General features: G+C 40.2%; 2 protein-coding genes across 2 annotated transcripts; both read right to left on the reverse strand.

Annotated features, from left to right (window-relative positions):
• Positions 1 to 7,870: 7,870 nt before the first annotated feature.
• On the reverse strand, positions 7,871 to 11,884 carry LOC121395183 (activity-regulated cytoskeleton-associated protein-like). The gene is made up of 2 exons (XM_041568047.1): positions 8,413 to 11,884; positions 7,871 to 7,959 (listed from the first exon to the last, which is right to left on the reverse strand). The coding sequence occupies exon 1, from the start codon at positions 11,332 to 11,334 to the stop codon at positions 10,183 to 10,185; it is 1,152 nt and encodes a 383-aa protein (XP_041423981.1). The 5' UTR covers positions 11,335 to 11,884; the 3' UTR covers positions 7,871 to 7,959; positions 8,413 to 10,182.
• A 10,377-nt stretch (positions 11,885 to 22,261) lies between these two features.
• LOC121395184 (activity-regulated cytoskeleton-associated protein-like) lies at positions 22,262 to 24,366 on the reverse strand. The gene has a single exon (XM_041568048.1). It carries the CDS (start codon positions 23,818 to 23,820, stop codon positions 22,669 to 22,671), a length of 1,152 nt encoding a protein of 383 aa, XP_041423982.1. The 5' UTR covers positions 23,821 to 24,366; the 3' UTR covers positions 22,262 to 22,668.
• Between the last annotated feature and the right edge of the window lie 2,025 nt (positions 24,367 to 26,391).

The raw sequence follows: 26,391 nt of genomic DNA on the forward strand, positions 1-26,391 counted from the left end.
TACTATATGTATTAGTTTATATTATTAGTATATATTAGTATAAATTATTACTATATATTAATATACATTATTACTATATATCAATATATATTATTAGTATACATTAGTATATATTATTAGTATACATTAGTATATATTATTAGTATACATTAGTATATATTATTAGTATATACTGTATTAGTATATATTATTAGTATATATAAGTATAAATTATTACATTATTACTATATATTAGTATGCAGAGGGGCAGGCAGGGGAGAGCTTGATTAATATTGTTGACTTGTGTTATTAAAAGTTGTAGAGTTTGCTGAAGGGCAGTTGAATTGGCAGCTAAGTGAATTGCCAGGCGAGTGCAAGCTGTTAAGCCTAGTTACATGTCAGGCAATTGTGATGACAGATCGTTGGCTGCTGGACGACAGACAGATGAAGGGGATGTTGCAGAACTGCAGCAAGAGTCTGGATGGAAGGATAGTGAATTCAGCAGGAACGGCTCAATAACCCACTGACAGTGGAATAAGTACAAGTTACTGGACCCCACAACAAAATCTAATGAGGGCCCCAACATCACCCCAACATGTAGTAGGCGAATAGGCAGAACTTTGCTGCAAAATTCAAGTGTTGTATGTGACACAATAAAGCACTTGAATTTTGCCGATTGGACCCATTATTAACTACAACTTTTCATGTTGGATATTATGCTTCATTGGACAGCGGAAGCAGCGGTTACAGGTCTTTTACACTGAATCTACCGCAACTTGGTGTTTCACCTGCAGTCGGCGAAGACCCGTTTAACACTCATTAATTAAAACATCACATTAGTCATGATTTTACCAGGTTAATAGTTCAGTGCCCCCTCCCAACAGCTTCTGAGTCTCCATTGTTAAACAGTGAGATACTTTTATTTACTAAAGACTTAAGGTGTATCTGAGCCAATGGGGATTTTATTCTTCTAGCAGAGAATGTTCATTATTATTCCTGTAATACTATATGCGTATTGTTGTTAATATCATGATCATGTACAGGTATGGGATCTGTTATCCAGAAACCCCTTATCCAGAAAGCTCAGAATTACAGAAAGGCCATTTCCCAATGCAAATCCCAAATTTTTAAAATTATTCCTTTTTTCTGTGTAATAATAAAACAGTAACTTGTACTTGACCCCAACTAAGATATAATTAATCCTTATTGGAAGCAAAACCAGCCTATTGGGTTTATTTAATATTTATATGATTTTCTAGTAGACTTAAGGTATGAAGATTCAAATTACAAAAAGATCCTCTATCCAGAAAACCCCAGGCCCTGAGCATTCTGGATAACGGGTCCCATACATGAACCATGAAACCTCAATTTTACATTCTGAAGTCTTCCTTAATTTTACTCCTTTTTTTGAGGTTCGATCAATACATAACGCATAATGAATTTCCCTGATTTTATGTTTTCCCGGATTTTACAGCATTTTTTTTCTTCTAGAGAAACATATTATATTATTATATATTGTTAAATTGCATTAATATCTAAAAAAAAGCAAATGTAAATCTCTTTACTAATTGTATAGTATTTATTGAGCAGATCAGTAGTCATGTATCTGAGTCTGATACATTCTTAGGGCTGGGACACACTGGGGGATTTGGGGAGATTTCCTCGCGAGGAAACTTCGGGCGACTTCGGAAAACGAATCGCCGCGTGTGATTAGAGCAGGCGATTTTTCATTTTAGCCAGGCGCAGAGCGAGAGGAGGCATTCGGGGAAGATTGGTTGTGGAAAGTCGCGGCGATTAGTCGCCAGGCGACTAAATCTCTCCAAATCGCCCAGTGTGTCCCAGCCCTAAGGAGTTCTTACCTGGCGCCCCAAGATGGCGGAGTCCAAGATGGCGGCGTTCTCCATGTGATTCCTTCTGGTCGCAGTTCTGTGGCATCACGCCAGCATCAGAATATCCGCCAGCATCAGATTGGTCGCCGGCGTCAAAACGCCTACGTGAAGACGCCAGCGCGAAGATGCCAGCGTCATGACGCCACTGCGTCTGTTTTGGCACCAAAGGAGGCCTATAAAAGATGCTGAAGCACTGCAGACTGTGCCCTACTATAGGTTCTTCCTCGTGAGTTCCTGGGTGCGCTTCCTGTGATTATCATTCCTGATCCTGTGTATTGACCTTTGCCTGATTTCGTATTCTGAACCTTTGCTGCCTGAACTGACCTTATTGCCTGGACTTCGACCACTCTCTTTCTATACCCTTGCCTGTACCTCGAACTATTGGACTGGTGCTTCCTCCTTGGTCCGCTACTCCTTGCTGAGCCTTCGGGCCCCTTACAGAAATGAAAGAGTTTCAGCTCTCCAGCCCACACAGTACTTAGTGTAAGAGCCCCCAGTGTGCAGCATCAGGTGACCCATTATTAATGTTTTTTTGCCACTCAGTTATATTTCTATAATACACAAAAGCCATGAATATCCTGTAAATTATATCCTTATAAACGGTGAGTAGTGATGTCATCAGTTATAAACGGTGAGTAGTGATGTCATTTCTGTCACATGACTCACTAAAATTTGTGTATTATAATAAATAAAGTACCCCCAGTTGTAAAATATGAGGATATTAGAAGTTACCTCGGAGTTCCATGACCTGTATAAAAACACTCGGCCTTCGGCCTCGTACTTTTATATGGTCATGAAACTCCTCGGTAACTAATAATATCCTTATATTTTACAAGAGGGGGTACTTTATTCACTATATATCCACATTCTTGATTATTGTAGCGGTGAATGGCTATTCATCATGTCTGTATTTACATACGATCATGGCTTTGTCATTAAATATACAATTGCGATGTCATTGTGAGATATGTGTGACGGATCTTCTGCCCCAAATAGTTTCACACTACAAGAAGCATCATTTTAGAAGATTTTTTTTTTAAGTAATAATTTAGAAATTCATGTTTATCTGTTCATCTATCTGTCTATCCACCATTATCAATGTCTAATCTACCTATTTCTTATCTATCTCTCATCTCTCATCTCTCTCTCTCTCTCTCTCTCTCTCTCTCTCTCTTTCTCTCTCTCTCTCTCTATCCAATCTCTCTCTCTCTCTCTCTCTCTCTCTCTCTCTCTCTCTCTCTTTCTCTCTCTCTCTCTCTCTCTCTCTCGATCTCTCTCTCTAGTTCTCTCTCTCTCTATCTTGCATCTATCTATCCACCATTATCTATCATCTCTATCTTCTATCACCTTTTATCATTTATTATCTATCTATCTATCATCTATCTACCTGTCTGTCTTTCTATCTCTGAATGATACATGTACTAGTCATTCATCCTTTTGGAGTTTGGATGGATCTTAAAGCAATATTATGCATTCTTCAAATTACATAGTCCTTGGTTTGTGCAGGTAGTTTTCTGATTCTCTCAGTATGCCTTATAGGTTCACTTTCTTCAGGCCTATTGCAGTTGACATCAGGAGTAGGAAAATGTCCTTCATCAAATGGAGCTTCTCCAAAGTCATATATAACAGGAGAAAGACGATTTGCATTCCATATGCGTCCATCAGACAGTTCATATGTGTATGGTCCTCGCTGGCGTCTCACTTCAAGTGGTGTAGTAAATTTAGATTGTCCTTGTTTCAGTAGTCCTGGTTTCTTAATTCTGACTAAAGATCCAGACTGAAAGTGCACTTTTCTTGCACCAAGTTTCTGTCCATATAAGCCTTGCATTTCAGACTTCTGTTGAATCACACATTTTCTCACTCATTTTCTCCATTTGCATTTGCCCCCAACTTTTTTTTTGTCCCTCTTTTTATTTACAAAATGTTTGGAGGTATGCAATCACTTTACCCAGTCAGTGCTGTGTGTGTACTTATAATCACCAGTGCAGAAAATAAAACAAACAGTGTGAATGGAATTCCTATTGGATGCACTGCCATAAAGTACAGCATAACTCCCAACTGTTCCATTTTTCACGGGACAGTCCTGATTTTGACAGCTCAGTCCGTAGTCCAGGATTGTTACTGAAACTTCCCGGCTTTCCCTTTGATCTCCTTCACTGAACAGCCAGAAAAAGATACCTTTATAAAACTTAATTGGCTTTTGACAGAGAGCCCAGAATACATGGTAGGTTCACAGATACATTTGTAACAATTTAAGATCAGCAGGTCTGTTATGCCTCTAGTTTTATAGTTTGTGTTGTAACATCTAGTGATTTAGTTGTTTGGTTTATGCATTGTTAAAAAAATGTCCTTTTTATGATACCATACCTTTACCATGTGACCATGTGTAATACCAAGAAATGATCAGTCTAGCTGCCATCTTCATACTGTTCAAAGCTAGCACAACACCATCTGCAGTAATCCTACCCCATCCAGCCTTGTAGTAGTATATGTTGTTTATGTACTTTCTATACTATGGTGTATTGTACAGCCTTACTGAGCACTGTGGGATATGAGGCCTGGCTGCTGAGACTCTCTGCCATTAGTCACATGGTTGGAGAAGTGTGTAGCGCTGTAGTAAATTGAGTGCACCTTACTCTACTATAAGCTCCACTCCCAATAAATGTGCTCCGGATGAGACCTTAAAATCTTAGGGAGTAAGCCCTCGCGGCGGTGGGGAGGCAGGGTGTAGTGTAACTGTATTCAGGGAGCAAATAATTGGGCACTAGTGGTTCTTATAATTTAACCATTTAACAGATTTATTGAGCATACAATCCTCAGTGGAGTGTACATAAAAGAGAACATACAGGATCATACATTACATTGGAGAGGCAATACTCACAGCACCTTTGATCAATATAAGTTCCCTCGTGAACAGAACAATGTATGCAGCCTTGAGGAGGTACAGCCATCTTTCAGCTTTTTCCCTAAGTGGAACCTGAGGGGAATACTCTCTACCCTAGGTCTGTACACTTAGTCCCTACTTCTGGGCAATTAGTACCGGGATCTTAATCCCACTCACAATCCTCGGAGGAGCCTCAAGCTGCTCAGCTAAATATCCTGACTGTCTGTCACTCCTAAAGTGACCTATAAAGGTGAGTAGCCTACTCTTACTAGACCTGACCTGTCTAGGTTCCACTCGAGCATGGCTTCAGAGCCTTTTATACTCTAGCACAATGGGGCATATCCTAAAGCAGGAATAGCAAACAGTTACCCCTCCTAACTGTATTTTAGGACCCAGTTAGGTGTCTATAACACTAGGGAACTGCCTGCTAAATAATACTGGGGATGGCTATTTTACACATCCCTAAAAGTGCATTGTGGGTTATAAGGTCTGGCTGCTGAGGGAAATCTCTCTGCCATTAGTCACATGGTGGGGGGAGTGCATTGTGGGATATGAGGCCTGGCTGCTGAGCAGAATCTATCTGCCATTAGTCACATGGTTGGAGAAGTGCATTGTGGGATATGAGCTCGGGCTGCTGAGGAGAATCTCTCTGCCATTAGTCACATGGTGGGGAAGTGTATTGTGGGATATGAGGCCTGGCTGCTTTTTCTTCCCAAATGTCACCCTAGTTTACCTTTAGGGTCAGGGAAAACGCTCAGATTCGGGAGCAAACTTCAGAAAACAAATTGCTCTGAGTGCTATCAAGCAGCGATTTACATTTTAGCCAGCAGGAGGCGGGTGTGCCCCAACCCTTAAGCTGGAAGTCCAGGTGTATCTAGGACTGAAAATAGACATTCTCCTGATTTCTTATCCCAATTAGCCTTCAGGCTGAGCCCCTCTGCTTTATACCCTTCTTATGGGGGCAACCAATAGTTTGGAGCCACTGGGCTGCAGGCTAATAGCCTCTCTAAAGATTTAAAGGACAAGGAAAGCTACCGAAGCAGTTTATTGCCAATAGATTAGCCACAATAGTGCAAGCTATAACACTATATTTATTCTGCAGAATGCTTTACCACACTTGACTAAACAGCTCTAGAAGCTCTCTGGTTGTTTAGGATAGCAGCTGCCATATTGGCTTGGTGTGACATCACTTCCTTTCTTAGTCTCTCCCTGCTCACTCACAGCTCTGGGCTCAGATTACAGCAGGGAGGGGAGGGGAGAGAGGAACAAACTGAGCATGCTCAAGCCCTAGCCCTGGAGGTTTAAGATGAAAACAGGAAGTCTGATACAGAAGCCCATGAGTACACAATAGAAGGAAAGAAATGTGCTGTTTCTTTTGACAGAGGACTCAGAGCAGCATTACTTTGAGGGTTTACTGGTGCATTAATATAGACCTATCTAATAAAGCTTACTTAGTTTTAGCCTTTCCTTCTCCTTTAAAACCATACCAGAATAGGTATTCCATTGTACTAAGCACAGTTCAACAAACACACCTCTCCCCCTAAGTTTTCCCATAGTCTGTACAGAGAGATTCCATAAAACTATGGCAGCATAGGTATTCCCTGTACTAAGCACAATTCAGCAGGAACAGCCCCTAAGTTTGCTCATAGTCTGTACAGAGAGATCCCATAAAACTATGGCAGCATAGGTATTCCCTGTACTAAGCACAATTCAGCAGGAACAGTCCCTAAGTTTGCTCATAGTCTGTACAGAGAGATCCCATAAAACTATGGCAGCATAGGTATTCCCTGTACTAAGCACAATTCAGCAGGAACAGTCCCTAAGTTTGCTCATAGTCTGTAGAGAGAGATCCCATAAAACTATGGCAGCATAGGTATTCCCCTGCTGATAGTAAACAAGACTTCCATTCCCAGCATTCTATTAACAGTATAATAATACTAGCTGACAAAATAAGCCGGGAGATGAAAAGCAGCAGGGACAATATTGTTGCCATGATCAATGGTCAATATTTTAATGAATCCCTTAAAATTAAAATTCCTAATAAAACCACTTTCATGTTGTCCAGCTCTGGCAAAGCAGCAATGAATAGTGTCCAATCGCCTGGGCAATTAAATGGTCTCTGATTCAGATATGTGTCCCCTCCTCTCCTTCCCTTTCCTGCATTCACATGTCAGCACTCGACCATTGACTTTAAGTTCCTTTGGATGGATAATGAGAGAGAATGTCCCGCTACAATGGCACAGTGTGTGCAAGAAGCCCCCCAGCCCATTAGCCAAATTATTTGTCATGTTTTCTAAAGCCCTTTGTGACCAGTATTCCAACAGATAAGGAGTCAGAAGGAACCATTTAACCTTTTTTTGGAGCTAAATTTAGAAGGCTAGTGTATTGTCTGTGCTATACAGAGACTCCTATTCTTATCCTTCCCTTATATGGTTCTGCAGGAAATACGGGACTGATTCCCTGTGCGGCTCGATTGGATTCGATTGTGATAATGTCATGTATTCCCAGCATGCACTTGTGCTATTTCTGCTCCCCATACTTGCATTGTCATCACAACACAGACAGAGAGATCAAACAGGGATGTGTTTCATATTTTATTAACCAAATACTTTGTTCCCTTATAAATATACATCATTCAATATTTAATGCTGTCATTTTTTTTCTTTGGAATAAAATGCAATGTATACAGACAGACGATCCCTTTGTGTGGTCCCTAAAACCACCTCAAGATTACCGGCTCAGTCAGCAGCAACGCTAAACTGTATCTTTTTAACCCAATAAGCACAGCATTTTTGGGACCAGTCTTTGATACTCAATGCAACTGCCACGTAGGAAAGAGAGAAGAGAAATTAACATGTTCTTAATGTTGGCTTTTTAGTTCAGCTGCTTCCAGGACAGCAGGGAATGCGGCATCACAAAGTCACTTGACATCTAATCGATGACCCAGGTATGAACGTATGGAAAGACTGTGCAACTGTTATTTATATCTGGAGAGACTCTTGGGATGCTTTCATATTTCATAGTCAGTTTTTTTTTGTTGCTGCTCCAGAAAATGTGTTTCTTTTCCATCAGTGCAAATTTTGGATGTGAGAATGCTTGACATCTAATCCTGATGAAGCCAACAACTTTGCATGGTCTTTCCAGAGTCCATGGATTCCAAAGACTGTGTCCAATAGCTCCATGCACCTTTATCCACTGATGGGAAATCTGCAAAATAAAGAAACAATGGGAAATAAGTTTATTTATATACTTATTGTTTATAGTAGCATTGCTAACACACTCCAAACTACTCTACAAACTCTTGGCCATGCAAATTAACAACTGCCTGTAATGACTACCTGTTCATGATAGATTATTGTAGAGCTACTGGCTGTCAGGGCATATTGGGTCGTATGATTCATAAACATCACAGGGAGAATTATGCCTAAACACCTTACTGAGATAAAAAGTAATTTCTATCATAAGACCTATCATACAAATAGACCTCAACTTGGGTCATGCAGCACAAGCAGTAGAGTAAAGTAAGGCTCCATCCTGAATGTATTGATACATTTAATATGTAATAAAGCTCTAAACATGTATAGATATAGGTTAAACTTACAACTTGATCTACATGTATGCTCGGAATTAATAGTTACATGCATTATTATATGAACTTACAGTGGTATTATGAAGGCCTCTTGTGTAGCAGCCAAACATCTGACCATCCAGACCCGATATCTTTCCAACATGGAATTCATTTCAAGATGCTGATTGTCAATGTCTTTCAGGTAGGTGCCAGTCCACTTCTCTCCTGATTGTATTGTGCCTGCTAGGACTTTGTCCAATATGATTGAGCTTTTAGTCTTTGTAGCTGCAGCTTTGTTGGTCTTTCATCATATTATTTCAATAGATTCACAGGTATTCCTGAGTTGAGCATTGTTCCTACATCCCACAAAGCCCCTACTTTTATACTCTATAAAGTATGATTTGTTGGCATAGCCAAAAACGTTGATTGCAGGCCATACATATCTACTTGGTAGGTACAGAAGATGCCTGGTGAGATTTATATATATGTCTCTGTTTGGTTCAAAATCGTGATAAAGTCCAATACTTTTGCCTTCAGATCCAAGTTACAGAGCAGTTCATCAAGTGGAAGCAAATGAGATAACGTTATTAAGTCCAGCCTTGTAGGCCTCTTATTTTTCTACTGAGAAAGTCAATGCTAAGAAACATCAGGTGCCTTCAGGGAGGACACCCAGGAACTGATATGGTGGTATCTTCTGTAACATAGTCACCTCCGTGTGCTTTAATATCACGTCTTTAGTTTGGTTAAAAAAAAATATGCTACATTGCATTCAATTAGATAAGTTATATACATTCCAAAAATAAATCACAATCATTTTTTTTGTTGGTTGCTAATAACATTCAACTTATCAAAATACTTTTTGTAGACTTTTAAAAATACACATCAGTACAGTATTAACGGATGGCTTTTAGAAAACACGCGTGCGAATGTAAAATACCCCTACAATACTGATTCGCAAATTAGTTGCAAGATTACAAGTTCATCACAACATTGATCAGTAAGGCAGGTGTCTCCGACCCACGTTGGCCTTTGAGTTGCAATTAAATTACTCTTACTGAAAGTGTCATTACAACTTCAGGGCCATGGGTTTGCCATGCACAAAATAAGGTTATAGTTGTGCATTATTGCTTGTAACAACTATTATATACACATAGATATAGTCTAGGAATTGCTATTTATAGCACAATACAGATATTGCAGTGTAAATTATACAGTAAAAATAAAATAACTTCAGTGCTTATTATCTAAGTTATTACATTATTTGGTACATCACACGTGTGTTTTTTTCATTTACGAAATCATAAAAATGCTCTTAAAAGTGAACACATGTTCAACCTGTCACTTACAGCCAACCATATCAATCAATTATATCATATCATTTATAGCTTTATCCCAAAGTCAAATGACACTGGGTTCTGAAGACAAATTTTTTCCGTTTAGCCGGTTGTTTCAAAGCAAAAAATAGATTTAATGAGTCCCAATGACGTGTTTGATTATTCATTCTGTTTAGCTGTAAGTGATGGTTAGTTTTAACACACATCAGTGTTTCTTTCTCTTTCTGCAAAACAGAGAAAATAGATTGTCAGCAATAAAGTTTCAGAATGAAAAAGATGGGTCGAGAGAAACTGAATCTGTAACTTTTTCCCTAAAGCTATTAGGTTTTACTATGAACTTCTGCCTTAAACAGACACACTCCGGCTTTTTCTACCCTCTCCTATAACTTCAGTTACGGTTCTGAAGCTTATACTCAGTTCAGACTTTTCTTTAATTTCACTCACTTGCCGGGAATTGATTCTTTCAAAGTTGATAAAGTTTCAACTTTTAGAAGGTTCCTCCATGTTTCTGGATCATATACGCCTCAATTACATTTTCTCAGTACAGACACTGTTGCTATCATAAGGGTCCTTTGTGACCATCACCTTCAGCTTGGTACTAATTTGCTCATCTGAGTAAGCTGCCTTGAGGGTTTGTTTCTCTGACTGTTCAAATTCAAACTGAATTTGTTTGCCCATCTGGACTAACTCATCCACAGTCTTGGGAAATGGGGGCTTCAAGAAACGCCTGATCTCGGGGTGTAGGGTGCTAATTATATAGCGAATCATCTCTTCCTCGTTGGCATCTACATAAAGCCTGTGGTACAGGGCCCTTTTCTTCCATACAAACTGCTCTAAGGGCTCCCAGCGTCTTTGAGGGAGATCTAAGTCCCGTTTGATGGCCTCCCTAACCAAAAGCCTTTCACAATACTGTAAGAATGCTACTTTGAAATCATGCCAGCTGTCTATGGTCTCTTTTCTATACTCCCACCATTTCTTAGCTGCTCCTTTCAAGTGATTATCAACCTGTGATAACCAAACCTTTTCATCCCAACCACTGCGCTTGAAATATTTCTCCAGGTTTACAATGAACTCCCTGGGATCTTCTGACATTTTGGCATCAAACTCTGGAGGGGAGAGAACGTCAACTGAGATCACTACCCATTGGTGTGGTTCACATTCCTTTTTTGGGCTGGGAGCATATGGGTCTACAATGTCTTGGGATAACTCTTCTTCCTTCTTTTTATCACTTAAAAATCCAAAGCCTTGGAAAAACCTTCTTGGTTTTTCTTCCACCTTACTGGCCCTGTATACAGCCTGGTCTGTTTTGCTGGCCATTTTGTCAAAACTAGAAAACACCACTCTCCAGGAATTCATTTCTCTCTTGACCCACCTTTCTAAATTCACCAGGGTATCCTGGCACCTCATTAAACAAGCCTTTATGGAACGCTTCCATCTTTGTATGCCCACTGCTGCGGCTTCTTCAGTCATGTTGGAATTTAACCTCATCACTGACTTTTTAAAACCTTTAAGCTCACTCTCAACCTGTCTAGAAATCCCAGACAAGATATATACCTGCGTCTTTCTGACCCGGTCTAACATTTCTGCTGGGCTGCATGTTCCAATCTGAAGAGCCACAGTTTGCTCAGGGACAGCTAGAGAAGGAACAAGCATTCCACTTGCAGCCATGGTTATTGCCATGATAATAGTTTAAAAGTTTACCAATAAGTGTCAATCTAAGACACAAAAAGGTGACAATTACTGTTATACTTCGGTCAAAAATTTCCAATCAAAAGTATTTCAGTTTCACCTCCCTACTTAAATTTAGCTTCTAAATCAGTAAGCTAAGAGCATTTTTATGCAATATAATAAACAATAAGGCTTCAGATACACATATATCAGGAAAGCTTACAGCACACACAATAACTGCTCTGAAAGAGTGAAATAGATCAGATAATTGAAGGAAATAAAAGTAGATCACCAAAAAGTTCTTTCAGAAATTGGAAAGGGCAAAGTGAGTCTGTCACCTGCAGATCTGTCAGTAGATGGAAGTGGCAGAGATCATAAAATAGACTGAAATGATGCAAAGTCTTCAGGCAAAGAACTTCTGTCCGAATTCTGAGCTAGGGAAATTCCCAAGTATTCCAGGCAAAGGAAGAGTCAGGCGGAGGAGATTCCCTTTGAAAGCGGCTCTTCGGAATTGAAGGGATACTCTCTATCGGCTTGCGTTGTGAGTTGTGAGAATAGTTTCCCAGCCGCAGTATTTATACTCTGCCGTACATGTGAGTAGTCAGCAAACCCACACTATGAGCTCGGCTCGGATTGGTTGGAGGAGCCGTCTCCCTGGCAACCAGCCTTTGGATGCAACTCCAGTACCCCCCTCCCTATGATTCAGCGAACGCACGTTGACAGTTCTGAACAATTCTGCTGTGGAAGAATGTGTAATTCCCTCTCTCGGAGAAAATGAGGAAACACGTAATTGTGAACAAGCCAGGAGACACTTCTCCCACGGAACATTAGACATTTTCTCTAACCTGGAACTGTCAAAAGAAAAGGTTTTTTACCCTTGAGGGGAACCTGGGGGGGGGGCGACAATGTCCTCCTCTTCATTGACTCCCACACATTGTACCAACACCCACCTAATAAATAAACACAAACACACGTCATTTGAGAGGAGGCTCCCAGTAACTTACACTCCAAGGGCATAAATGTGGATTCAATATTTTTATGAGGTTAATGCTGATCTTGGCTAATAAACCTGACAGCCTTTCAATGTGCCCTTTAGAGAACAGATTTTCTCTCAGTGAAAGGCCATCTGTTATTCAAAGGGTTTTTTTATTACTTTTTCTTTTTTAAGGTTTAGCTGTTCTAGATATTCTGCTTCTACAAGCAAAGCTAAACCCCTTGTTGTATCAAGTATGAATATCTAAACCCAATGCTCTTACACATGGATATTTGGGCTGCATTGTGTTGCCAGGCTTTTTACATTTCACGTTACTCCTCAAGGTTACAGTCTTTGGTCACTCTTCCCCGCAGATAATAACCATAACAGATGATAAAAAGGACATAAAGTCATTGTTTCATGAAAAAACTACAGCAAACAAGTTTTATTCCCAACCGACCTTCATTTTGGGGAATATTTCCATTTGTATCTGGATGTTTCAATAGGCATAGCTAATGTAATATGAGAATAAACTGCTCTGTCTTTGGTTTGTCTGTAGGATATATCCAATTACATTTTGGAGAAAAGGCCAATGCTTTGAGCATCTATCATGTCGGTCAACTTGGCTCTTCCAAAATTAAATCTCAAATCAAGGTTATTGCATGAGTTTTGTTGACTGTTGGGTTTTGTAGGCACTAGTCTTTATCATGAAAATATACCACTACCATTTTCATCTCTCTGTACAGGGGACTGTTCCTGCTGAATTGTGCTTAGTACAGGGAATACCTATGCTGCCATAGTTTTATGGGATCTCTCTGTACAGACTATGAGCAAACGTAGGGACTGTTCCTGCTGAATTGTGCTTAGTACAGGGGGAATACCTATGCTGCCATAGTTTTATGGGATCTCTCTGTATAGACAAAGAGCAAACTTAGGGGCTGTTCCTGCTGAATTGTGCTTAGTACAGGGAATACCTATGCTGTCATAGTTTTATGGGATCTCTCTGTACAGACTATGAGCAAACTTAGGGACTGTCCCTGCTGAATTGTGCTTAGTACAGGGAATACCTGTGCTGCCATAGTTTTATGGGATCTCTCTGTACAGACTATGAGCAAACTTAGGGGACTGTTCCTGCTGAATTGTACTTAGTACAGGGAATACCTATGCTGCCATAGTTTTATGGGATCTCTCTGTACAGACTATGAGCAAACTTAGGGATTGTTCCTGCTGAATTGTGCTTAGTACAGGGAATACCTATGCTGCCATAGTTTTATGGGATCTCTCTGTACAGACTATGAGCAAACTTAGGGGACTGTTCCTGCTGAATTGTGCTTATTACAGGGGATACCTATGCTGCCATAGTTTTATGGGATCTCTCTGTACAGACTATGAGCAAACTTAGGGGACTGTTCCTGCTGATTTGTGCTTAGTACAGGGGAATACCTATGGTTGGTATAGTTTAATGATGTTTCCCTCTACAGGCTATGAGCAAACTCAAGGGGTTGGTGTTGTTAAATTGTGCTTAGTAAAAGGGAATACCTATGCTGACATGGTTTTATGGGATCTCTCTGTAATCTAGAGAAACATATTTTTGTTAAATTGCATTAATATCTAAATAAAGCAAATGTAAATCTCTTTTCTCTTACTAATACTCATACTAATTGTATAGTATTTATTGAGCAGATCAGTAGTCATGCATCACTTGAAAAAGGGACTAGCTCCTGAAACATTTCGTGAGTGAGAATACACCAATAATACACCAATAATACACCAATAATACACCAATAAAGGGTGATTGCAGACTAAGTACTGCCGGTTCCTGGTCTGTTTCTAATTTCTATAAATCGAACATTCTTATTAATCCCTGTGTCTGGTCATTCCTCTGTCTGTCAATATGAAATGAAAGAGTTTCAGCTCTCCAGCCCACACAGTACTTAGTGTAAGAGCCCCCAGTGTGCAGCATCAGGTGACCCATTATTAATGTTTTTTTGCCACTCAGTTATATTTCTATATCCACATTCTTGATTATTGTAGAGGTGAATGGCTATCCCTCATGTCTGTATTTACATACGATCATGGCTTTGTCATTAAATATACAATTGCGATGTTATTGTGAGATATGTGTGACGGATCTTCTGCCCCAAATAGTTTCACACTGCAAGAAGCATCATTTTAGAAGTTTTTTTTTAAGTAATAATTTAGAAATTCATGTTTATCTGTTCATCTATCTGTCTATCCACCATTATCAATGTCTTACCTACCGATTTCTCATCTCTCTCTGTCTCTCTCTCTCTCTCTCTCTCTCTTTCTCTTGTTCTCTCTCTCTATCTAGTATCTATCTATCCACCATTATCTATCATCTGTATCTTCTTTCATCATTTATTATCTATCTATATATCTATTGATCTATCCACCATCATCTATCAGTTTATCTATTTTTCATCTATCACTCTCTTTCTCTAACTGTTATCTCTATCTATCTACTATCTATCTCTCACTATCTATCTATCTCTCTATCTATCATCTATCTATCTATCTATCTATCTATCTATCTATCTATCTATCTATCTATCTATCTATCTATCTATCTATCTATCATCTATCTATCTATCTATCTCTCACTATCGATCTATCTATCTATCTATCTATCTATCTATCTATCTATCTATCTATCTATCTATCTATCTATCTATCTATCTATCTATCTATCATCTATCTATCTCTCACTATCGATCGATCTATCTATCTATCTATCTATCTATCTATCTATCTATCTATCTATCTATCTATCTATCTATCTATCATCTATCTATGTATCTATCTATCTATCTATCTATCTATCTATCTATCTATCTATCTATCATCTATCATCTATCTATCTATCTATCTATCTATCTATCTATCTATCTATCTATCTATCTATCTATCTATCTATCTATCATCTGTCTATCTCTGAATGATACATGTACTAGTCATTCATCCTTTTGGAGTTTGGATGGATCTTAAAGCAATATTTTGCATTCTTCACATCACATAGTCCTTGGCTTTCTTCAGGTATATTGCAGTTGACATCAGGGGGCAGATGTATCAAGTTTCGAATTTCGAGGGGTTTAATACCTCGAAATTCGACTGGGGAATAGAATCGAATAGGCAATTCGGGCGAATTTACGCGATGGTGAATAGTCGAATGGACGAGTATTCGCCAGGCGAATAGGCGCACGATCGAATATTCGATCTAAGGATTTTCATTCGATCGAATGCCTTTTTATTCGATCAAAAACTTGGAAAACAAGCCTATGGGACTTTCCCATAGGCTTTTAAAGCAATTCGGTAGGTTTTAGGTGGCAAAGTAGGCAGTCAAAGTATTTTAAAAAGAGACAGTACTTCGACTATCGAATGGGTGAATAGTCGCAGCGTTTTTGCGCTCGATCTATTCGAATCATTCTACGCAAGCAATTTACACCAATTCGATAGTCGAGGAGCAAAAAAACCTACTCGAAATTCGAGCTTTTTCCCCTCTATTAATTCACCCGAGCTTAGTGAATGTGCCCCCAGGAGTAGGCAAATGTCCTTCATCAAATGGAGCTTCTCCAAAGTCATATCTAACAGGAGCGAGACGACTTGCATTCCATATGCGTCCATCAGACAGTTCATATGTGTATGGTCCTCGCTGGCGTCTGAGGACAGAACAAGATCTCTTGGGGAAACTGTCAGTTGCAGCTTAAAGGGCAATTCACTTTCATTAGCAAAACTATAATTACAGTTAAAAACCACAGAAATGTGTTCAAACTTTCTTAACCTGCCAGATTTTGTAAAATGGAGATGGTAATTAGGGGTGTGGCCACAGAATGGGCGTGGCAAATCATTTTGCCCCTCTTTTCCAAAGTGTTGGGAGTTATGATACAGCATTGCTGAATATATAGGTATAAGGTTGCCACCTTTTCTGAAATCAGCCCAATTATTACTGGAAAATGTCAGCCAGGCAGAAACACTACATCAGGGTTAGGGGGTATAATTATTAACCTGTTCTGAGATCATTTGCTGCAGGGTCAACTCTTTCTCATCCTCACATAAAATAACCAGATATGAGGCCTGGCTGCTGAGGAGAATTTCTCTGCCATTAGTCACATGGTTGGAGAAGTGCATTGTGGGATATGAGGCCTGGCTGCTGAGGAGAATCTCTCTGCCATTAGTCACATGGTTGGAGAAGTGCATTGTGGGATATGAGGCCTGGCTGCTGAGGAGAATCTCTCTGCCATTAGTCACATGGTTGGAGAAGTGCATTGTGGGATATGAGGCCTGGCTGCTGAGGAGAATCTCTCTGCCATTAGTCACATGGTTGGAGAAGTGCATTGTGGGATATGAGGCCTGGCTGCTGAGGAGAATCTCTCTGCCATTAGTCACATGGTTGGAGAAGTGCATTGTGGGATATGAGGCCTGGCTGCTGAGGAGAATCTCTCTGCCATTAGTCACATGGTTGGAGAAGTGGATTGTGGGATATGAGGCCTGCCTGCTGAGGAGAATCTCTCTGCCATTAGTCACATGGTTGGAGAAGTGCATTGTGGGATATGAGGCCTGGCTGCTGAGGAGAATCTCTCTGTCATTAGTCACATGGTTGGAGAAGTGCATTGTGGGATATGAGGCCTGGCTGCTGAGGAGAATCTCTCTGCCGTTAGTCACATGGTTGGAGAAGTGCATTGTGGGATATGAGCTCGGGCTGCTGAGGAGAATTTCTCTGCCATTAGTCACATGGTTGGAGAAGTGCATTGTGGGATATGAGGCCTGGCTGCTGAGGAGAATCTCTCTGTCATTTGTCACATGGCTGGAGAAGTGCATTGTGGGATATGAGGTCTGGCTGCTGAGGAGAATTTCTCTGCCATTAGTCACATGGTTGGAGAAGTGCATTGTGGGATATGAGGCCTGGTTGCTGAGGAGAATTTCTCTGCCATTTGTCACATGGCTGGAGAAGTGCATTGTGGGATATGAGGCCTGGCTGCTGAGGAGAATTTCTCTGCCATTAGTCACATGGTTGGAGAAGTGCATTGTGGGATATGAGGCCTGCCTGCTGAGGAGAATCTCTCTGTCATTTGTCACATGGTTGGAGAAGTGCATTGTGGGATATGAGGCCTGGCTGCTGAGGAGAATCTCTCTGCCATTAGTCACATGGTTGGAGAAGTGCATTGTGGGATATGAGGCCTGGCTGCTGAGGAGAATCTCTCTGTCATTTGTCACATGGCTGGAGAAGTGCATTGTGGGATATGAGGTCTGGCTGCTGAGGAGAATTTCTCTGCCATTAGTCACATGGTTGGAGAAGTGCATTGTGGGATATGAGGCCTGGTTGCTGAGGAGAATTTCTCTGCCATTTGTCACATGGCTGGAGAAGTGCATTGTGGGATATAAGCTCAGACTGCTGAGGAGAATCTCTCTTCCATTAGTCACATGGCTGGAGAAGTGCATTGTGGGATATGAGGCCTGGCTGCTTTTTCTTCCCAAATGTCACCCTAGTTTACCTTTAGGGTCAGGGCACACGCTCAGATTCGGGGAGATTAGTCGCCCGAAGTTTCCTCGTGAGCCAACTTCGGAAAACAAATTGCTCTGAGTGCTATCAAGCAGCGATTTACATTCTAGCCGGCAGGAGGCGGGTGTGCCCTGACCCTTAAGCTGGAAGTCCAGGTGTATCTAGGACTGGAAATAGACATTCTCCTGATTTCTTACCCCAATTAGGCTGAGCAGGCTGAGACCCTCCATACCCTTCTTATGGGGGCAACCAATAGTTTGGAGCCACTGGGCAGCATGCTAATAGCCTCTCTAAAGATATAAAACCATACCAGAATAGGCGTTCCATTGCACTAAGCACAGTCCAACAAACACTCCTCCCCCCCTAAGTTTACTCATAGTCTGTACAGAGAGATCCCATAAAACTATGGCAGCATAGGTATTCCCTGTACTAAGCACAATTCAGCAGGAACAGTCCCTAAGTTTGCTCATAGTCTGTACAGAGAGATCCCATAAAACTATGGCAGCATAGGTATTCCCTGTACTAAGCACAATTCAGCAGGAACAGTCCCCTAAGTTTGCTCATAGTCTGTACAGAGAGATCCCATAAAACTATGGCAGCATAGGTATTCCCTGTACTAAGCACAATTCAGCAGGAACAGCCCCTAAGTTTGCTCATAGTCTGTACAGAGAGATCCCATAAAACTATGGTACATAGGTATTCCCTGTACTAAGCACAATTCAGCAGGAACAGTCCCTAAGTTTGCTCATAGTCTGTACAGAGAGATCCCATAAAACTATGGTACATAGGTATTCCCTGTACTAAGCACAATTCAGCAGGAACAGTCCCTAAGTTTGCTCATAGTCTGTACAGAAAGATCCCATAAAACTATGGCAGCAAAGGTATTCCCTGTACTAAGCACAATTCAGCAGGAACAGTCCCTAAGTTTGCTCATAGTCTGTACAGAGAGATCCCATAAAACTATGGCAGCATAGGTATCCCCGGTACTAAGCACAATTCAGTAGGAACAGTCCCCTAAGTTTGCTCATAGTCTGTACAGAGAGATCCCATAAAACTATGGCAGCATAGGTATTCCCTGTACTAAGCACAATTCAGCAGGAACAGCCCCTAAGTTTGCTCATAGTCTGTACAGAGAGATCCCATAAAACTATGACAGCATTGGTATTTCTTGTACTAAGCACAATTCAGCAGGAACAGCCCCCTACGTTTTCCCATAGTCTGCATTGATAACCATAACTAGGTCAGCAGCAGATTCTGTGTGATTTTCATGTAGTAACTGTGCATTTTGAGCTAAATCCATTAAGCGTATGGCTTCCCTGCTGATAGTAAACAACACTTCCATTCCCAGCATTCTCAGCTATCTATTACCAGTATAATAATACTAGCTGACAAAATAAGCCGGGAGATGAAAAGCAGCAGGGACAACAGTGTTGCCATGATCAATGGTCAATATTTTAATGAATCCTTAAAATTAAAATTCCTAATAAAACCACTTGTTGTCCAGCTCTGATAAAGCAGCAATGAATAGTGTCCAATCGCCTGGGCAATTAAATGGTCTCTGATTCAGATATGTGTCCCCTCCTCTCCTTCCCTTTCCTGCATTCACATGTCAGCACTCGACCATTGACTTTAAGTTCCTTTGGATGGATAATGAGAGAGAATGTCCCGCTACAATGGCACAGTGTGTGCAAGAAGCCCCCCAGCCCATTAGCCAAATTATTTGTCATGTTTTCTAAAGCCCTTTGTGACCAGTATTCCAACAGATAAGGAGTCAGAAGGCACCATCTAACCTTTTTTTGGAGCTAAATTTAGAAGGCTAGTGTATTGTCTGTGCCATACAGAGACTCCTATTCTTATCCTTCCCTTATATGGTTCTGCAGGAAACACGGGACTGATTCCCTGTGCGGCTCGATTGGATTCGATTGTGATGATGTCATGTATTCCCAGCATGCACTTGTGCTATTTCTGCTCCCCATACTTGCATTGTCATCACAACACAGACAGAGAGATCAAACAGGGATGTGTTTCATATTTTATTAACCAAATACTTTGTTCCCTTATAAATATACATCATTCAATATTTAATGCTGTCATTGTTTTTCTTTGGAATAAAATGCAATGTATACAGACAGACGATCCCTTTGTGGGGTCCCTAAAACCACCTCAAGATTACCGGCTCAGTCAGCAGCAACGCTAAACTGTATCTTTTTAACCCAATAAGCACAGCATTTTCGGGACCAGTCTTTGATACTCAATGCAACTGCCACGTAGGAAAGAGAGAAGAGAAATTAACATGTTCTTAATGTTGGCTTTTTAGTTCAGCTGCTTCCAGGACAGCAGGGAATACGGCATCACAAAGTCACTTGACATCTAATCGATGACCCAGGTAGGAAGGTATGGAAAGACTGTGCAACTGTTATTTATATCTGGAGAGACTCTTGGGATGCTTTCATATTTCATAGTCAGTTTTTTTTTGTTGCTGCTCCAGAAAATGTGTTTCTTTTCCATCAGTGCAAATTTTGGATGTGAGAATGCTTGACATCTAATCCTGATGAAGCCAACAACTTTGCATGGTCTTTCCAGAGTCCATGGATTCCAAAGACTGTGTCCAATAGCTCCATGCACCTTTATCCACTGATGGGAAATCTGCAAAATAAAGAAACAATGGGAAATAAGTTTATTTATATACTTATTGTTTATAGTAGCATTGCTAACACACTCCAAACTACTCTACAAACTCTTGGCCATGCAAATTAACAACTGCCTGTAATGACTACCTGTTCATGATAGATTATTGTAGAGCTACTGGCTGTCAGGGCATATTGGGTCGTATGATTCATAAACATCACAGGGAGAATTATGCCTAAACACATTACTGAGATAAAAAGTCATTTCTATCATAAGACCTATCATACAAATAGACCTCAACTTGGGTCATGCAGCACAAGCAGTAGAGTAAAGTAAGGCTCCATCCTGAATGTATTGATACTTTTAATATGTAATAAAGCTCTAAACATGTATAGATATAGGTTAAACTTATAACTTAATCTACATGTATGCTCTGAATTAATAGTTACATGCATTATTATATGAACTTACAGTGGTATTATGAAGGCCTCTTGTGTAGCAGCCAAACATCTGACCATCCAGATCCGATATCTTTCCAACATGGAATTCATTTCAGGATGCTGATTGTCAATGTCTTTCAGGTAGGTGCCAGTCCACTTCTCTCCAGATTGTATTGTGCCTGCTAGGACTTTGTCCAATATGATTGAGCTTTTAGTCTTTGTAGCTGCAGCTTTGTTGGTCTTTCATCATATTATTTCAATAGATTCACAGGTATTCCTGAGTTGAGCATTGTTCCTACATCCCACAAAGCCCCTACTTTTATACTCTATAAAGTATGATTAGTTGGCATAGCCAAAAACGTTGATTGCAGGCCATACATATCTACTTGGTAGGTACAGAAGATGCCTGATGTGTCTCTGTTTGGTTCCAAATCGTGATAAAGTCCAATACTTTTTCCTTCAGATGCAAGTTACAGAGCAGTTCATCAAGTGGAAGCAAATGAGATAATGTTATTAAGTCCAGCCTTGTAGGCCTCTTATTCTTCTACTGAGAAAGTCAATGCTAAGAAACATCAGGTGCCTTCAGGGAGGACACCCAGGAACTGATATGGTGGTGTCTTCTGTAACATAGTCACTTCCGTGTGCTTAAATATCACATCTTTAGTTCGGTTAAAAAAATATATGCTACATTACATTCAATTTGATAAGTTCTATACATTCCAAAAAAAAATCATTTCTTTGTTGGTACCTAATAACATTCAACTTATCAAAATACTTTTTGTAGACTTTTAGAAATACACATCAGTACAGTATTAACGGATGGCTTTTAGAAAACACGCGTGCGAATGTAAAATACCCCTACAATACTGATTCGCACATTCGTTTGAGATGCAAGATACAAGTTCATCACAACATTGATCAGTAAGGCAGGTGTCTCCGACCCCCGTTGGCCTTTGAGTTGCAATTAAATTACTCTTACTGAAAGTGTCATTACAACTTCAGGGCCATGGGTTTGCCATGCACGAAAATAAGGTTATAGTTGTGCATTATTGCTTGTAACAACTATTATATACACATAGATATAGTCTAGGAATTGCTATTTATAGCACAATACAGATATTGCAGTGTAAATTATACAGTAAAAATAAAATAACTTCAGTGCTTATTATCTAAGTTATTACATTATTTGGTACATCACACGTGTGTTTTTTTCATTTACAAAATCATAAAAATGCTCTCAAAAGTGAACACATGTTCAACCTGTCACTTACAGCCAACCATCAATTATATCATATCATTTATAGCTTTATCCCAAAGTCGAATGAAACTGGGTTCTGAAGACAAACTACAGTTATTATTTCCCTTTAGCCGGTTGTTTCAAAGCAGAAAATAGATTTAACGAGTCCTAATGACGTGTTTGATTATTTCTGTTTAGCTGTAAGTGATGGTTAGCTTTAATACACATCATTGTTTCTTTCTCTTTCTGCAAAACAGAGAAAATAGATTGTCAGCAATAAAGTTTCAGAATGAAAAAGATGGGTCGAGAGAAACTGAATCGGTAACTTTTTCCCTAAAGCTATTAGGTTTTACTATGAACTTCTGCCTTAAACAGACACACTCCGGCTTTTTCTACCCTCTCCTATAACTTCAGTTACGGTTCTGAAGCTTATACTCAGTTCAGACTTTTCTTTAATTTCACTCACTTGCCGGGAATTGATTCTTTCAAAGTTGATAAAGTTTCAACTTTTAGAAGGTTCCTCCATGTTTCTGGATCATATACGCCTCAATTACATTTTCTCAGTACAGACACTGTTGCTATCATAAGGGTCCTTTGTGACCATCACCTTCAGCTTGGTACTAATTTGCTCATCTGAGTAAGCTGCCTTGAGGGTTTGTTTCTCTGACTGTTCAAATTCAAACTGAATTTCATTGCCCATCTGAACTAACTCATCCACAGTCTTGGGAAATGGGGGCTTCAAGAAACGCCTGATCTCGGGGTGTAGGGTGCTAATTATATAGCGAATCATCTCTTCCTCGTTGGCATCTACATAAAGCCTGTGGTACAGGGCCCTTTTCTTCCATACAAACTGCTCTAAGGGCTCCCAGCGTCTTTGAGGGAGATCTAAGTCCCGTTTGATGGCCTCTCTAACCAAAAGCCTTTCACAATACTGTAAGAATGCTACTTTGAAATCATGCCAACTGTCTATGGTCTCCTTTCTATACTCCCACCATTTCTTAGCTGCTCCTTTCAAGTGATTATCAACCTGTGATAACCAAACCTTTTCATCCCAACCACTGCGCTTGAAATATTTCTCCAGGTTTACGATGAACTCCCTGGGATCTTCTGACATTTTGGCATCAAACTCTGGAGGGGAGAGAACGTCAACTGAGATCACTACCCATTGGTGTGGTTCACATTCCTTTTTTGGGCTGGGAGCATATGGGTCTACAATGTCTTGGGATAACTCTTCTTCCTTCTTTTTATCACTTAAAAATCCAAAGCCTTGGAAAAACCTTCTTGGTTTTTCTTCCACCTTACTGGCCCTGTATACAGCCTGGTCTGTTTTGCTGGCCATTTTGTCAAAACTAGAAAACACCACTCTCCAGGAATTCATTTCTCTCTTGACCCACCTTTCTAAATTCACCAGGGTATCCTGGCACCTCATTAAACAAGCCTTTATGGAACGCTTCCATCTTTGTATGCCCACTGCTGCGGCTTCTTCAGTCATGTTGGAATTTAACCTCATCACTGACTTTTTAAAACCTTTAAGCTCACTCTCAACCTGTCTAGAAATCCCAGACAAGATATATACCTGCGTCTTTCTGACCCGGTCTAACATTTCTGCTGGGCTGCATGTTCCAATCTGAAGAGCCACAGTTTGCTCAGGGACAGCTAGAGAAGGAACAAGCATTCCACTTGCAGCCATGGTTATTGCCATGATAATAGTTTAAAAGTTTAGCAATAAGTGTCAATGTAAGACACAAAAAGGTGACAATTACTGTTATACTTCGGTCAAAAATTTCCAATCAAAAGTATTTCAGTTTCACCTCCCTACTTAAATTTAGCTTCTAAATCAGTAAGCTAAGAGCATTTTTATGCAATATAATAAAGAATAAGGCTTCAGATACACATATATCAGGAAAGCTTACAGCACACACAATAACTGCTCTGAAAGAGTGAAATAGATCAGGTAATTGAAGGAAATAAAAAGTAGATCACCAAAAAGTTCTTTCAGAAATTGGAAAGGGCAAAGTGAGTCTGTCACCTGCAGATCTGTCAGTAGATGGAAGTGGCAGAGATCATAAAATAGACTGAAATGATGCAAAGTCTTCAGGCAAAGAACTTCTGTCCGAATTCTGAGCTAGGGAAATTCCCAAGTATTCCAGGCAAAGGAAGAGTCAGGCGGAGGAGATTCCCTTTGAAAGCGGCTCTTCGGAATTGAAGGGATACTCTCTATCGGCTTGCGTTGTGAGTTGTGAGAATAGTTTCCCAGCCGCAGTATTTATACTCTGCCGTACATGTGAGTAGTCAGCAAACCCACACTATGAGCTCGGCTCGGATTGGTTGGAGGAGCCGTCTCCCTGGCAACCAGCCTTTGGATGCAACTCCAGTACCCCCCTCCCTATGATTCAGCGAACGCACGTTGACAGTTCTGAACAATTCTGCTGTGGAAGAATGTGTAATTCCCTCTCTCTGAGAAAATGAGGAAACACGTAATTGTGAACAAGCCAGGAGACACTTCTCCCACGGAACATTAGACATTTTCTCTAACCTGGAACTGTCAAAAGAAAAGGTTTTTTACCCTTGAGGGGAACCTGGGGGGGGGCGACAATGTCCTCCTCTTCATTGACTCCCACACATTGTACCAACACCCACCTAATAAATAAACACAAACACACGTCATTTGAGAGGAGGCTCCCAGTAACTTACACTCCAAGGGCATAAATGTGGATTCAATATTTTTATGAGGTTAATGCTGATATTGGCTAATAAACCTGACAGCCTTTCAATGTGCCCTTTAGAGAACAGATTTTCTCTCAGTGAAAGGCCATCTGTTATTCAAAGGTTTTTTTTATTACTTTTTCTTTTTTAAGGTTTAGCTGTTCTAGATATTCTGCTTCTACAAGCAAAGTTAAACCCCTTGTTGTATCAAGTATGAATATCTAAACCCAATGCTCTTACACATGGATATTTGGGCTGCATTGTGTTGCCAGGCTTTTTACATTTCACGTTACCCCTCAAGGTTACAGTCTTTGGTCACTCTTCCCCGCAGATAATAACCATAACAGATGATAAAAAGGACATAAAGTCATTGTATCATGAAAAACTACAGCAAATAAGTTTTATTCCCAACCGACCTTCATTTTGGGGAATATTTCCATTTGTATCTGGATGTTTCAATAGGCATAGCTAATGTAATATGAGAATAAACTGCTCTGTCTTTGGTTTGTCTGTAGGATATATCCAATTACATTTTGGAGAAAAGGCAAATGCTTTGAGCATCTATCATGTCGGTCAACTTGGATATTCCAAAATGAAACCTCAAGGTTATTGCATGAGTTTTGTTGACTGTTGGGTTTTGTAGGCACTAGTCTATATTATGAAAATAGACCTCTACCATTTTCATCTCTCTGTACAGGGGACTGTTCCTGCTGAATTGTGCTTAGTACAGGGAATACCTATGCTGCCATAGTTTTATGGGATCTCTCTGTACAGACTATGAGCAAACTTAGGGACTGTTCCTGCTGAATTGTGCTTAGTACAGGGGATACCTATGCTGCCATAGTTTTATGGGATCTCTCTATACAGACTATGAGCAAACGTAGGGACTGTTCCTGCTGAATTGTGCTTAGTACAGGGAATACCTATGCTGCCATAGTTTTATGGGATCTCTCTGTAAAGACTATGAGCAAATTTAGGGACTGTTCCTGCTGAATTCTGCTTAGTACAGGGGAATACCTATGCTGCCATAGTTTTATGGGATCTCTCTGTACAGACTATGAGCAAACGTAGGGACTGTTCCTGCTGAATTGTGCTTAGTACAGGGAATACCTATGGTTGGTATAGTTTAATGATGTTTTCCTCTACAGGCTATGAGCAAACTCAAGGGGTTGGTGTTGTTAAATTGTGCTTAGTAAAAGGGAATACCTATGCTGACATGGTTTTATGGGATCTCTCTGTAGAGTATAAAAGCTGCTGAATTGTGCTTAGTACAGGAGAATATAAATGCTGCCCTAGTTTTATGGTTTCTCTCTGCACATATAAAAGAAGAATAAGGGGGGTATGTTTTTGCTTATGCTACAGCTGCATACATTCATTACCAGCCACGTTTGACCGACCATGTCCTCAGTTATATCTTGTCATGTCCCTTGGGCTTCTAGTCCACAGCGCTGCTGGGATCTTGTATGTGGTCAAAGACTAGAATGAGCCAGAAACGTGGTACCTTCAATTTATTCTATACATTATGAAAATATAGATGTTTAAAAAATAAAGGTATATGAACCCTTTG

This window comes from Xenopus laevis, chromosome 6S (assembly GCF_017654675.1).
Source record: "Xenopus laevis strain J_2021 chromosome 6S, Xenopus_laevis_v10.1, whole genome shotgun sequence".
Classification (NCBI taxonomy): domain Eukaryota; kingdom Metazoa; phylum Chordata; class Amphibia; order Anura; family Pipidae; genus Xenopus; species Xenopus laevis.

What these genes read in the sequence shown, in the direction of transcription:
- LOC121395183 (XM_041568047.1), bottom strand. Translation starts at nt 11,334, where the DNA reads ATGGCAATAACCATGGCTGCAAGTGGAATGCTTGTTCCTTCTCTAGCT.
- LOC121395184 (XM_041568048.1), bottom strand. Translation starts at nt 23,820, where the DNA reads ATGGCAATAACCATGGCTGCAAGTGGAATGCTTGTTCCTTCTCTAGCT.